The sequence below is a fragment of the Panicum virgatum genome, chromosome 1N (genome assembly GCF_016808335.1).
Source record: "Panicum virgatum strain AP13 chromosome 1N, P.virgatum_v5, whole genome shotgun sequence".
Classification (NCBI taxonomy): Eukaryota; Viridiplantae; Streptophyta; class Magnoliopsida; order Poales; family Poaceae; genus Panicum; species Panicum virgatum.
Genome location: NC_053145.1, coordinates 13,740,344 through 13,754,190, shown reverse-complemented (window position 1 = coordinate 13,754,190; position 13,847 = coordinate 13,740,344). Strand labels below are relative to the sequence as shown.

Here is a 13,847-nt window from a genome sequence, read left to right as displayed (position 1 = left end):
CATTGAATCAAAATTTAATTTGACATGACATTGAACTTTATGCATATTTATGGAAACTAAACATTATTAGGAGTGCAATAAAATTGTAATCACTATTTTTTGAGTTACATAAAAATTCAGACAAATAGACAATTTTCAGTATTTTAGTAAATAAAAGAAAATATTCAAAACTGCTTCATGCATTACATGGGCCGAAATCAGCCCACACCCGCACAGCATCAGGCAGCAAGGGGCAATCGCATGGCTCAGTGGGACCCAGGTTGCCTTCCTTTTTTATTGAAAGATTATATATATGTAAAGAAAAAGAAAGTCACAAAAGAGGAGGTAGCGCAGTGGTAGCTGCCGTGTCTGTTGAGCCCAAGGTGGCTGGTTCGAATCCTTCTCTGCGCCATTTTTTTCAATTTTTTTACCATTTTAACTCTGCAATACAGAGTATAAAGAAAAACAACGCCGAGTATATACAAATCGGTTAGTATTGTAGTGGTGGTGAAAGAATTTATCTAGTGCAAGATCTTGGGTTCGATCCCCTTCATGCAGCTGTTTTTTTTTTATTTTTTGAAGAAATAAGCTGCTGTTTTTTCTTATTAATGCGTTGTATGTGAGTTAGACATTTGTAAAATGATAAGTAGCTCAATGGTAATTGCTCAATCATCTTGTCTTGATGGTTGCAAGTTCGATTCTTGCCATCTTTCTATTTTTTTTATTTTACTAGTATATAAAAATTTTGTTCCATAGCTCATAAATATATGACAAAAGGAACTATAATGATTTCTGTGACATATGCTGAAACCTCATTGTTGTGTGGGCTGGATTGTGACGAAAACAATAAAACGTCACTAAGTTTTGGGACTAGGATCAATTCCTTCAAATCCATGACAAAAATTGGAAAATCATCATGGATTGTCTACGATTGTGACATTTTATTAAAATGTCATGAAAAATTCGTCATTGATCACCACATTTCTTGTAGCGATGGAGCTGAAGGCGGCAGCAAGCACGGGTGCAAAGAGGACGACGCAAAGGCAAAGCGGCCTGGCGGCGACGGCGGCGTCCCTGCTGTAGGGTGACTGATGCGCCATGGGGACGTCCTTATCGAAGGGGGGCTGCGCGCGGACCTACTCCTGGAGCCAACTCCAACATTGGAGGAGTGTGTCTGCCTCCTCCTCCATGGGCAGCGGCGTTGCCGGGTGGTTGGGGCCACCGGCTCTGGAGCAGTGTCGGGCCTGGATCTTCTGCAGGAACTCGAGGCCTCGCAGCGTGGCCGTCGTCTGGCACCGCACAGCCTAGCCGCGAATCAACGCCTACAGCCGCACCAGGCCCTTGAGCGCGTGCAACGCCCGTCGAGCAAGAGCTCGATGCAGTAGGTAGGGTTGGGGACACCGGTGAAGATGACGTGCTTGGGGATGTGGGCGCTCCCTGGGATGTAGGGGAGGTCGTTGGAGCCGTCGGCGTGGGCGCGTTGGTGCCGAGAGCGCTCGCCGTTGTGGCACCCGCTGGTGTAGGTGGAGGAGCCGACGCAGGGCTGGCAGCGACCTGCGCTGAGGTTGGAGTGGAGGGCGTCGATGCCGTGCGGGAGGATGGGGGCGGCGCAACTCCATTCATGTGGTCCAAGATCTCGTTCATCCGCCGCAACTTCTCCTCTATCCTCCACATCGAAGCAGAGAGATCTGCCATCTCCACCATGGCTCGATTCGATTTGGTGGAAAAATTTTGGTGGACGGAACAAGGCTCTGATTACCAATTGTTACAGACCTCTACTACCAAATCACTGATACAAGTATATCGATACAATATTGGAGAAAGATTATAGGGAATCTAGACTAGGGATAGCAGAGATTTGAGAAGGACAGGGGCGTGTTCTTGGAGAGAGGAAGAAGATGACCGGTTGGTTCTATTCAATGCCGTTACGAGTCCTAATCCTTTGCCTTTTGTAGCTTCAGCCATTCCCATAGTCTGGCCCACCTGGCAGCCACTCCTGAGGAGTCCCTGTCCGTGACACAGTGGCTGCGGTCGGCAAGACACGGCAACAGTCGACGAAGAGGCCATTTGTCGTGGGCATGTGGCTGCGCCGCTCCTGCGCCTGTACGCGGCAGTTCTTCTTGCTTCCACGTTCACCCAGACAGAGCCCGCCGGATGGGCCCGTCCCTGAACTCTCTGCCGACGATCCACCGCCTCCTCCTCCAATCCTGCGGTTCCTGCCATTCTACTTCACTCAGTGGCCAGCGCAATGTCCCCCGCCCCTCACTTAGAAGCACCAACCACGCGGATCCTCGTGCTTCAGCTCGCCCGACGGCCGCCGCTGCTGCACGCCGGAACCTCTACGATCGATGGAGTCGTTGGCCACCTTCGCTGATGCCCCGCCGCGTCCCGAGCGGCCGCCGCCGCCGCGGCCGCATGTCGTGCTGGTCGCCAGCCCCGGCGCCGGCCACCTCAACCCGATGGCCGAGGTTTTGAATCATCTCGCAAAGTAGCTTTAGATTTCTACAATTAATTTTGTAATTAAACTTTATTTAATATTTTAAATAGCAAGATTCCTTATTAGAGTTCTAGATCTAGAATTCTCGTTGCCATCTGCACGACCCATCATGTCTGCAGAAAAAACCACGGACGATGGGGAAGACGGCAGCATCCCGAGGCTGCCGTGTTTGGTTGTGAGTAAAAATGTTTTCGCGAAAACTTTTCACCATTTTGACTACTAATTAGAGATATTAAATGAAATCTAATTACAAAACTATTTTCACAACTATGGTACTGTAGCAGTTGCTGTAACTAATGAAGTCTTTGACCGTACGATTAAAAAATGATTAGAGGAAGATTACTATAACATTATTGTTGCAAATCATGAATTAATTAGACTCATTAGATTCAGGTCGCAAAATTGCATCTATCTGTGAAAATATTTTATAAATAAACTTCGTTTAGTACTCTATGCATATATTCGTCTTTTTTTTTGAAAAAAAATTAGGGGCAACCAAACACGATCGAGACTCGTTAGGGCGCCTCCAGTGTCACAGCGTTTTTGCTATGCAAAATCTGCAACTTGTACGAGCGTTCGCAGTCCACAGCGTGAGCATCGGTTGATGGGCCCACCACTCAAGAAAAATAGGTAGCGCTGTTTAGTTGGTGAAATTTTTTGAGTTTTGATACTGTAGCACATTTTTATTATTTGATCAATAATGTTCAATCATAAACTAATTAGGTTTAAAAAATTCATCTCGTGCTAATCAGTTAGACTGATTAATTAGTTATTTTTTCAACTCCATTTAATACTCCACGTATGTGTTTGAAAATTCGATGTGACTGGTACTATAGAAAATTTTTGAGAACTCAACGCGCACACTGTGGGTGCCCCTAGAGCCTAGCAGGGGCCTCGGTCCCTGTTCGTGTGAGCTCCGTTAAGGCTGTGTTTAGATCACGAAAAATATTTGAGTTTTGATATTATAGCATATTTTATTGTTATTTGATAATTAATATTTAATTATGAACTAATTATATTTAAAAGATTCATCTCGTTCTAATTAGTTAAATTGTGTAATTAATTATTTTTTTCAACTGCATTCAATGCTTCATGCATGTGTCTGAAGATTCGATGTGATAAATACTATAGAAAATTTTTTCCAACTAAACATGGCCTAAATTTAATATTTAAATATTTATTAAGAGTATTAAATATAGATTAATGATAAAATTCATTCTATAATCCGGACTATTTCGCGAGACGAATCTAATAAGACTAATTAGTCTATAATTAGCTCATCTGATGCTACACTAAATATTTACTAATTATAAATTAATTAGATTTAATAGATTTATTTCGCGAAATAGTCGGAGATTCTGGACTTAGTTTTATAAGCCATTTATATTTAATCCTTCCAAATAGTCTAAAAATATTCGATGTGACAGGGCTAAACTTTAGCCCTAGACCGTGTTTGTTTCCAGCAGTTTTTTAGTCCCTATCATATCAAAAGAAATCTTACAATTTAGAAGTATCAAATAAAATCTGTTTATAATTTTTTTTACCAACTGGGTGCTAATTCGTGAGACGAATAATGAGTCTAATTAATCCATAATTTGTTGCAGTGATGCTATAGTAAAATCTATTTATAATTTTTTTGCCATTTGGGTGCTAATTCGAAAGACGAATCTAATGAGTCTAATTAATCCATAATTTGCTATAGTGATGCTATAGTACCATCCGCTAAATATGGATTAATATGCCTCGTTAGATTCGTCTCGCAGTTTAGCCCCAGGGTTCTACAGTTAGTTTTATAATTAGATTTTATTTAATATTTATAAATAATAAAATTATTTTTAATATGATATGATCTAAAATTTAGCCTCTAGAACCGAACAAACCGTTTGAATCCAAACAAGCCCATACCGGCGGCGGAGACCGGCGTACTTCAACGGTGGCATCAATTATTCGGCCCTCGGAAGTAACTTACATTTAAGGCTCCTAAATGGCCTACACATTATTTGGCCCAATTAACTTCTCTAATTGGACCGCTTATATTTCTGGGGCCAAATGCTAGCTCACGCGCTAGGCGTGCATGTATGCATGCGCTGTTGCTCTAAGACCACAGGTACCTGCAGCATGCTCTTTTTCTTTTATGCATGCAGCATGCAGCATGTCTCCAGCTTGTTTTTTTTTCCACGTATGTGTCCTTATTGCAGCACTGCAGCTGGCACCTGCAGTCACTCTACTCTTTTCCTTCCTTTTTCTTCCTTTCGTTTCATCTCTCTTTTGTTTATTTTCCTTCCTACTTTTTAAATTTATTTCTAATTATTTTATAGATAACTTCTCCTCTGCTAGAAAAATGTATTCCTTTTTTCATGTTGTTTCTTATCCTTTCTTTTCCTATTTTTTCTACTTTAAGTACATAATATTCATATATTTTATACGGACCTTTTATAATTCATGTATATCCATGTATCTTTTATTTTCATTTTTGATGGTTTAAGCAAGTGAGTGATAAAGATACATTGATATTTGATGTCTCTTTTTTCTATTATCTTCTTCTTTGTCTCTCATTTAAGTTGGTTTTCCTATCTAATATTTTTCTCGCTTTGTTGATTTATTTCTTATCAGATTTATTTATTTTAGGTGTACAATTTTGGTTCCATGAGTTGATATAATTTGTTTCAGGTGTACATATCTTTATTTCCTGAGTTTTTGGTATATATACTTTTATTTCTTAAGGTTATATAATTTGTTTAAAGTGCACGTTTTATGTTTTGAGAGTTTATATATAATTTATTCCAGATGTATCATCTTTATTCTTTGAGTATTTATTATTTGATTCAATGTGTATATTTATTTTGTTCTAAATTTGTATAATTTTTTTCTAAGTGTATATTTTTCATTCCCTGAGTTTGTACAATTTGTTCTTGGTTTACATTATTTTATTTGTTCCATGAATGTGTATGTTCTGAGCGTGTATATTTCGTAGAATATCTTCAACTTGAAAAATATAATTAAAAGATTCTTCTAAAAATAGTCAAGTGCGCTTTTATTTTCAAGATCTTGTCATAATAAAATGATGCAGCTCATCCATGTTACCAATGAATGCTATTGATAAGTTAGCTAGCTACCTACCTTTTCTTTTGTTGTTTGTAGTGTATTATTATTATTTGTTCATCATTTTTATTACTTTATTTGTAGAAATTTATTATTTGTTCCTTTTGCATAGATACTTGTTCTGAGTCGTCAAAATATTTTCATAGAAAAATATTTTTATGTATTATTTAGAAACATGCTTAAGACTATGGTCTTATTTTGAAGATATTCTCATAAGAAAATCGGAAGTTAATTTGGATGTACAGTTTCATCACATCTTCTAGAAACATGATCTAGAAATATTTTGAAGATATTTATTCGAAGTACTAATTAATCGACAAGGCATCAAGGAGTAGATATCTCCACCCTAAACTCGAAGCAACGGATGGATGGAGTTTAATTCCAAGAGTATCAGCCAGCGGCCCACAGAGCCAACTTGCAGCATAACTTAATGGTGAGTGATGCGCCATGACCATAACTAAAAAACTATGCTAATAATCTCTAAAGATTATTAGTATAGTTTTTTAGGTATATATAGGTTATCATGTACTAGAACGCTTCGTCCCTGCATCATGCATTGTTCAATTTCATCACATCCATCCCGCATTAGGGTAAGTTTATATATATATATATATATATATATATATATATATATATATATATATATATATATATATATATATAGACACACACAGTGCCTTGTTTGAGCATGCATGGGAAGCTGCTCATCCCATCAATCTTGTTTTGTCCAAGAGGCTAAGAGATCAAACCAAGGTATTGGAGAGACGGAAAAACACACACATTCATTATTTTCATCATCAGGTAGCATACAAACCAAAGTACGCTGAGTCGACGATCACCTGTCTCTGCTGTTGCAAGTCCATCTTCTACTGCTTCTGCCTGCCAAGCGCTGCCGCTTTCCACTTGCCGGCGACCTCCTCCAGCATCTGCCAGGACGACCCCCCGTGCGCGCCCGCCCGCGCCGCCGCCTGCTGCAGCTCCCCGGCCCGGAGGCGCATGGCGCGCCCCTTCTCCTCCCCACCCATCACCTCCTGCACGGCCGCCGCGATCTCCTCCCGCGCGATGAGCCCTTCCGCCCGCGCTGCGCGCGGCCGCAGCGCCACGCCCACATTCTCCGACAGGAGCGCGGCGTTCACGCTCTGCTCCGCGAACAGCGGCCACGCGACCATCGGCACCCCGGTCGCCACGCTCTCCAGCGTCGAGTTCCACCCGCAGTGGGACACGAACGCCGCCGTCGCCGGGTGGGAAAGCACGCGCACCTGCGGCGCCCATGCCGCCACGGCGAGGCCACGGCCGCTCGTCCGCTCCAAGAACCCCTCGGGAAGCCATGCCAGTGGGTCATCCTTGTCGGAATTTTCTCCGTCCAGGCTTGGCATGTTGAACTAATCCCGTGCACGATCATGCATTGCATTGTTTAGTTACATGTTTTAGTGATGCATATTTGTGTTCCACAATTAGATAGCTGCATGTGTGGTGTTCCGCCAGAACCGTGCTGCGTTCACGGTGCGGCGAGAGTGGTCACCGCCACGTCGTGCATGAAGAGCGTTCCCGCGCGTTAGGCGGGCGCGTCGCAGCGCGAGCGCGCGTGGCGGGGTGATCGTGGGTCTCAGACCGTGTAAGCACCGAGAATAAATAGCAAAGAGCATAACCGAAAAGGCTGCAACGTTTGGCAGCGCCAATCTCTCGTGTTCTGTTGAGATCCACAAAGTTCGCGCGTGAGAGACCGAGTGCAACGTCATGCGTCCCTGAGCGCGTCGTGTTCGTTGCCGATCGCCACCGAGCTGCATCACTGGCAGCCGGCGGCAACAATTGGCATCAGAGCCGTTAGTGTATGTTCTATAGCGGTTCCGTCAGTCCACCGAGGGAGCCAGCTAAGAAGAAGTACATCATCCCCAAGAGAAGGCAGCCGGAGAAGAAGATGGGCGACGACGACGCATCGTCAAGTGCTGGGAAGACTGCCGTCCCGGTTGGGTCGCTCATGTGGCCGATGCTCGATCGGTCCAATTACTCCGAGTGGGCTATGTTGATGCAGTGCAATCTCGAGGCGATGGAGGTTTGGGACGTCGTCGAGCAGGGCGGCAAGGGAGTGAAGCGCGCCCACGATCGTCTGGCTATGAGCGCACTCCTGCGTTCGGTGCCGAAGGAGATGTGGACGACGTTGGGGGCGAAGAAGACGGTGAAGGAGGCGTGGGATGCAGTCAAGAGCATGCGGCAGGGTGCAGATCGTGTCAAAGAATCACATGCACAGAAGCTGCTGCAAGAATTCGAGAACATTCAGTTCAAGAATGGCGAGCTCATTGACGAGTTCGGCCTGCGAATCAACTCGCTGGCTGAGAAGCTGCGTGGTCTCGGTGAGGTCGTGGGCGAAACGCGCGTTGTCAAGAAAATCCTCCGTGTCCTCCCGAAGCAGTACAACCAAATCGCCGTGTCGATCGAGACGTTGCTGAACATCAACACTCTGACGGTGGAAGAATTGGTGGGGCGTCTGCGCGCCGCTGAAGATCGTCTCGACGTCGACACTGTCGCCGAGAAGACAGAGAAGCTGTACCTGTCCGAGGATCAGTGGCTCGCCAAATACCGCCACCGCCTCGCTCCAGAGGGATCCTCATCCGGGAGTGGAGGAGATCGACAAGGCGGGTTCTCCCCGGCCAAGCCGAAGAACACGTCGCAAGGTGACAAGAAGGAGCCCGTCGTCAAACTGACATCGGAGGGCACACCGCGACGCAAGGGAAGGTGCCGTAACTGTGGAATCTACGGGCACTGGAAGCAGGACTGCAAGCGTCCCAGGAAGGAGCGGCGTGAGGAGGCACATCATGTGCGGGCTGACGAGGAACAGCCGGCGCTCATGCTCGCCACGGTCGACACGGTGCACACTGTCGCGCCACGGCGCGAGGCTGAACCAGTTGGGGTGCACGTTCCACATCATGTGGTGCATCTCAACGAGGAGGAGGTGTTTCCAGCAGATCGCGATGACGACACGTGGGTGCTCGACACGGGTGCGAGCAATCACATGACGGGGTGCCGTGCGGTGCTCGCGTCACTGGACACATCTGTGGGAGGTACAGTCCGTTTTGGTGATGGATCATTGGTCGAGATCAAGGGCATGGGATCGGTGCTGCTCCAGACCAGGAACAAGGGTCACAAGGTACTCACATCTGTCTATTTCATACCCAAGTTGAAAAGTAATATAGTTAGCCTTGGTCAATTAGAGGAGGGAGGCTGTAAAATTGTGATAGAGAATGGTTTCTGCAATCTGTATGATGTTGATCGGTGTCTACTAGCTAGAGCACCTAGGGCCAAGAACCGTCTCTATTTGTTGAAGATGCAGCTTGCCACTCCTGTTTGTCTGGTGGCAATGAAGGAAGACAAGGCATGGCTATGGCATGGGAGGTATGGCCATCTGAATTTCAGAGCATTGCGTGACCTTGGGTCCAAGAATATGGTGGAGGGCATGCCAGTGATTGACCGAGTTGAGGAATTTTGTGATGGTTGTGCATTGGGAAAACAGCATCGTCATGCATTTCCAAAGGTAGCAAACTATCGAGGTGAGAAGCCACTCGACTTGGTGCATACTGATCTGTGTGGTCAGATCCGGCCAAGCACACCTGGAGGCAAGAATTATTTTCTGCTTGTGGTGGATGATTTCAGTCGGTACATGTGGCTGGAGCTCCTGGTGACAAAAGCTGAGGCATTCAAGTGTTTCAAGCGAGTGAAGACATTGGCAGAAGTAGAGAGTGGGTGCAGACTTCGGGCGTTTCGTTCTGACAGAGGTGGTGAGTTCAACTCAATTCAGTTTACTGAGTTCTGCAATGAGCAAGGCCTGAAGCACTTTACCACCGCTCCCTACTCACCACAGCAAAATGGTGTTGTGGAACGGCGTAACCAAACCATAGTTGAGATGGCCAGATGTATGCTCAAGAGCAAGAAAATGCCGAGTGAGTTCTGGGGAGAAGCAGTTCACACAGCAGTGTACCTATTGAATAGAGCTCCTACCAGAAGTCTCGAAGGGAAGACACCTTATGAAGCTTGGCACAAGAAGAAACCGAGTGTAGGTCATTTGAGAACATTTGGTTGCGTGGCCCATGTCAAGAAAACAGGACCAGGAGTGACTAAGCTGTCTGACAGATCCACACCAATGGTATTTGTTGGTTATGAAACAGGCACAAAGGGTTATCGGGTTTATGATCCGGTGACTAAGAAACTGCAAGTGTCACGCGATGTGGTGTTTGAAGAACATCGTGGATGGAGCTGGGGTGAGAAAAACCAAGACAGAAGCCCTGAAACAGGAGTGGAAGTGGAGTTCTACTCTATTGCCGAACGAACAACAGTGTCTGACAGTGTGCAAGCTGATTCAGTGGATACAGCTGGGCAGTCAGCAGAAGCACCGGGATTTTCAGTGATGGATCCAGGGTCTCCCACTCAGAACAATGGCTCAGGCAGTCCATGGACATTTAATGAGCAGAACACGCAGTCACCAGAGCCGTCGACACCACCTGTAACTCTGAATGCACCGAATGTGCAGTTTGCAACACCTCCAACTGAAGGAGCAGTGGACTCTGAGGGAAATGCCTTGAGATATCGCACATTGCAAGATCTCAATGATTCAACAGAAGAAGTTCATGGGTTTGAATACAGTGGAGTGTGTTTTGTAGCTGCAGAAGAGCCAGGGAGTGTTGATGAGGCACTGACAGAGGAGTGTTGGAGAAAAGCCATGACTGCAGAAATGGAGTCGATACAGTCCAACCGAACTTGGGAACTAGCAACTTTGCCAGCAGGTCTCCGTGCTATTGGTCTTAAATGGGTTTTCAAGGTGAAGAAGGACCCTGAAGGCAACATTGTCAAGCACAAAGCAAGGCTGGTGGCAAAGGGATACGCCCAACGTGAGGGGGTGGACTTTGAGGAAGTTTTTGCTCCAGTGGCTAGAATTGAGACAGTAAGGTTGATCATAGCACTGGCAGCTAAGAGTGGATGGAAAGTGCATCACATGGATGTTAAATCAGCCTTTTTAAATGGAGATTTGATCGAAGAAGTATATGTACAGCAACCTCCAGGCTTTGTAGTTGAGAATGGAAGTGGCAAGGTCCTAAAACTGAGAAAGGCCTTGTATGGGTTGCGTCAGGCACCCAGGGCATGGAATGCACGGCTTGATAAAGAGTTACTGAGGCTTGGCTTTGAGAAGAATCCTCATGAGCATGCTGTATACAGAAGAGGTGATAGCAGTGGCAACTTTCTGATTGTGGGAGTTTATGTGGATGATCTTGTGATAACAGGGCCAAGGCAAGAGAGCATTGATGCATTCAAAAGGCAAATGATGGAGAGTTTCAGTATGAGTGACCTTGGGTTACTTACATATTATCTGGGCATTCAGGTGGTTCAGAAGGAAGGGTTCACAACTTTGTGCCAAAGTGCTTATGCACTCAAAATTCTCGAGCAAGCTGGAATGAAAGGGTGCAACCCCTGTCAGGTTCCCATGGAGAATAAGCTGAAGTTGAGCAAAGAAGACAAGTCACCACCTGCTGATGCTACAAAGTACAGGAGCATTATTGGGAGCTTGAGGTACCTAGTAAATACAAGGCCAGATCTTGCATATTCTGTGGGTATTGTGAGCAGGTACATGGAAATGCCAAGAGCAACTCATTGGGCAGCAGTAAAGCAGATCTTGAGATATGTTGCAGGGACACTGAATTATGGCTGCAAGTACACAAGGTCGGGCAATTCAGAACCATTACTGATTGGCTTCAGTGATAGTGATCTAGCTGGTGATGTTGATGATAGGAAGAGCACCAGTGGGTCAGCTTTCTTTGTTGGCATGAATTTAGTGACCTGGACTTCACAGAAACAAAGGGTCGTGGCACTCTCCTCTTGTGAGGCCGAGTACATTGCAAGTGCAGGGGCTGCCTGTCAGGGTGTATGGCTCAGCCGGTTGCTTGGAGAACTGCTAGGGATCAAAGCTCCAAAGGTGAATCTCCTAGTTGATAACAAGTCTGCTATAGCCTTGAGTAAGAATCCGGTTCACCATGAACGAAGCAAACATATAGACACAAGGTATCACTTTGTTAGAGACTGTGTTGAAGAAGGGAGCATCGACATTGATCATGTGAGCACGCAGAACCAACTTGCTGATATCCTGACGAAGGCGCTCGGGAAGGTCAGGTTCATTGAGCTGAGGCAGCAGCTGGGAGTGGTGGCGGTGCAGCGGGATTAAGGGGGTGAAATGTTGAACTAATCCCGTGCACGATCATGCATTGCATTGTTTAGTTACATGTTTTAGTGATGCATATTTGTGTTCCACAATTAGATAGCTGCATGTGTGGTGTTCCGCCAGAACCGTGCTGCGTTCACGGTGCGGCGAGAGTGGTCACCGCCACGTCGTGCATGAAGAGCGTTCCCGCGCGTTAGGCGGGCGCGTCGCAGCGCGAGCGCGCGTGGCGGGGTGATCGTGGGTCTCAGACCGTGTAAGCACCGAGAATAAATAGCAAAGAGCATAACCGAAAAGGCTGCAACGTTTGGCAGCGCCAATCTCTCGTGTTCTGTTGAGATCCACAAAGTTCGCGCGTGAGAGACCGAGTGCAACGTCGTGCGTCCCTGAGCGCGTCGTGTTCGTTGCCGATCGCCACCGAGCTGCATCACCGGCAGCCGGCGGCAACATGGCATGCGCACGACCCAGAGGAACCTGTGGCCGCTGTCCTCCAGCCCGGCGGCGAGCTCAGCCGTCTGCTCCACGGACAGCGCGCCGGCGCTCCCAAAGGAGACGTACACCACACATCCCGTCAGCTGGCGATCCAGCCAGTCCAAGCACGCCGATGCGTCATCTTTGTCGGAGCATGGTCGGATGAGCGGCCCCACAGGGTAAACAGGCGGGAACGTACCTTGCTCCACCGCCTGTTTGAGCTCCTCCGCGTTGCCGGGCTCCATCTCGTGGAAGGTGTTCACCAAGAAGCCGTCGGCGGCGCGGTACCGGCGGCCCTCCACGATGAGCTGCCCGTAGAGAGGCTCTTTGCTGCTCCGGAACCCGTCCCCGTAGTCCTCGCGGCGCAGCAACATGCCCCCGGGAAGCCGGAGAACGTCCGGTAGGTCACAGTACTCGCCGGAAGCAGCCCCATCGTTGAGCTCCACGGCGTTGCGCATGAGGGCGTGCACGGTGAGGTTGCTGGGGGAGAAGATGTAGCCCGGGACGCTGAGCTCGGCGGCGAGGGGCAGCACCGTGGAGCCGAAGAAGTCCGGCACTAGCGCAGCGAGCGAGGCGGCGGAGCTGATGTCGTGGAGCAGGGCCCGGAGGTGCGGGATGGAGCGGCCGATCAGCTCCAACAGCACGGTGCTGATGTGGGCGTCGGCGGGGAGGTCGTCGAGCGAGACGGCTGGGAGAGCGACGGTGGAGACTTGGGAGGCGCTGAGGGACGAGAGGACGGCGGAGTGGGCGTTGGGCGCCGACAGGTCGGTGAAGGTGACGAGCGTGGCCGCGAGGCCGTGGTGCGCGACGAAGCGCCGAGCGAGCTCGGCCATCGGGATGAGGTGACCGGCGCCGGGGCTGGCGACCAGCACGACGTGCGGCCGCGGCGAGGCAGCGACCGTGCTAGCCGACGACTCCATTGGCGAACCGGTGCGTGGGTGGGTGATGCCTAGCATTACTAACCTGATACTCCGATCCCGCATTTGTACAAACAGCTGGCCACTCGATCGAATCAATACCTATGTCCACCCTGAAAAATTAATCATTTCGAATCAATACCTATGCATGTCCTCCTTTGCGAGGAGAGAACAGAGGATCGAATCGTATTTCTCGCGCTGATAATTCTTACATGAGCTCGCCGTCGATTGAATTATTCACAAGCACCTGTCGTTTAGGAGGCGAGGACGCAAATAAGGCTATTCCTAGTAGGTGGTTTCATCTCAATGTTTCCAATACTACCATATCATCTAAAATATCATGAAACTATGGACGAAACAACCCCTACAATGCAAAAATTTTAATTTTGGTGTTTCCTATATGCTTATTGCATTTAATTGTAAGACATAATGACTTAGAAACAGTGTATGTGGGGTTTCATCTAGATGAAACTCCTTCCATCTTCGTGTCCCACTCCGCAGGTGCACGTGCTCTCCCACCCGGCGACGGCCGTCTTCGTGTCCCACTGCGGCTGGAACTTGGCGCTGGAGAGCGTGGCGTGCGGCGTGCCGACGGTCGCGTGGCCGCTGCACGCGGAGCATCGGCTGAACGCCGTGTTCCTGTCGGAGAAGGCCGGCATGGCGCTGCGCCCGCGCGCCGCCC

The 13,847-nt window shown here is 47.7% G+C and overlaps 1 protein-coding gene across 1 annotated transcript; it reads right to left on the bottom strand.

The window, feature by feature from the left end:
- Positions 1-6,339: 6,339 nt before the first annotated feature.
- Positions 6,340-13,258, bottom strand: LOC120655237 (hydroquinone glucosyltransferase-like). Its single transcript, XM_039932982.1, has 2 exons — positions 12,233-13,258; positions 6,340-6,954 (listed from the first exon to the last, which is right to left on the bottom strand). The coding sequence occupies exons 1-2, from the start codon at positions 13,229-13,231 to the stop codon at positions 6,445-6,447; spliced, it is 1,509 nt and encodes a 502-aa protein (XP_039788916.1). The 5' UTR covers positions 13,232-13,258; the 3' UTR covers positions 6,340-6,444.
- Between the last annotated feature and the right edge of the window lie 589 nt (positions 13,259-13,847).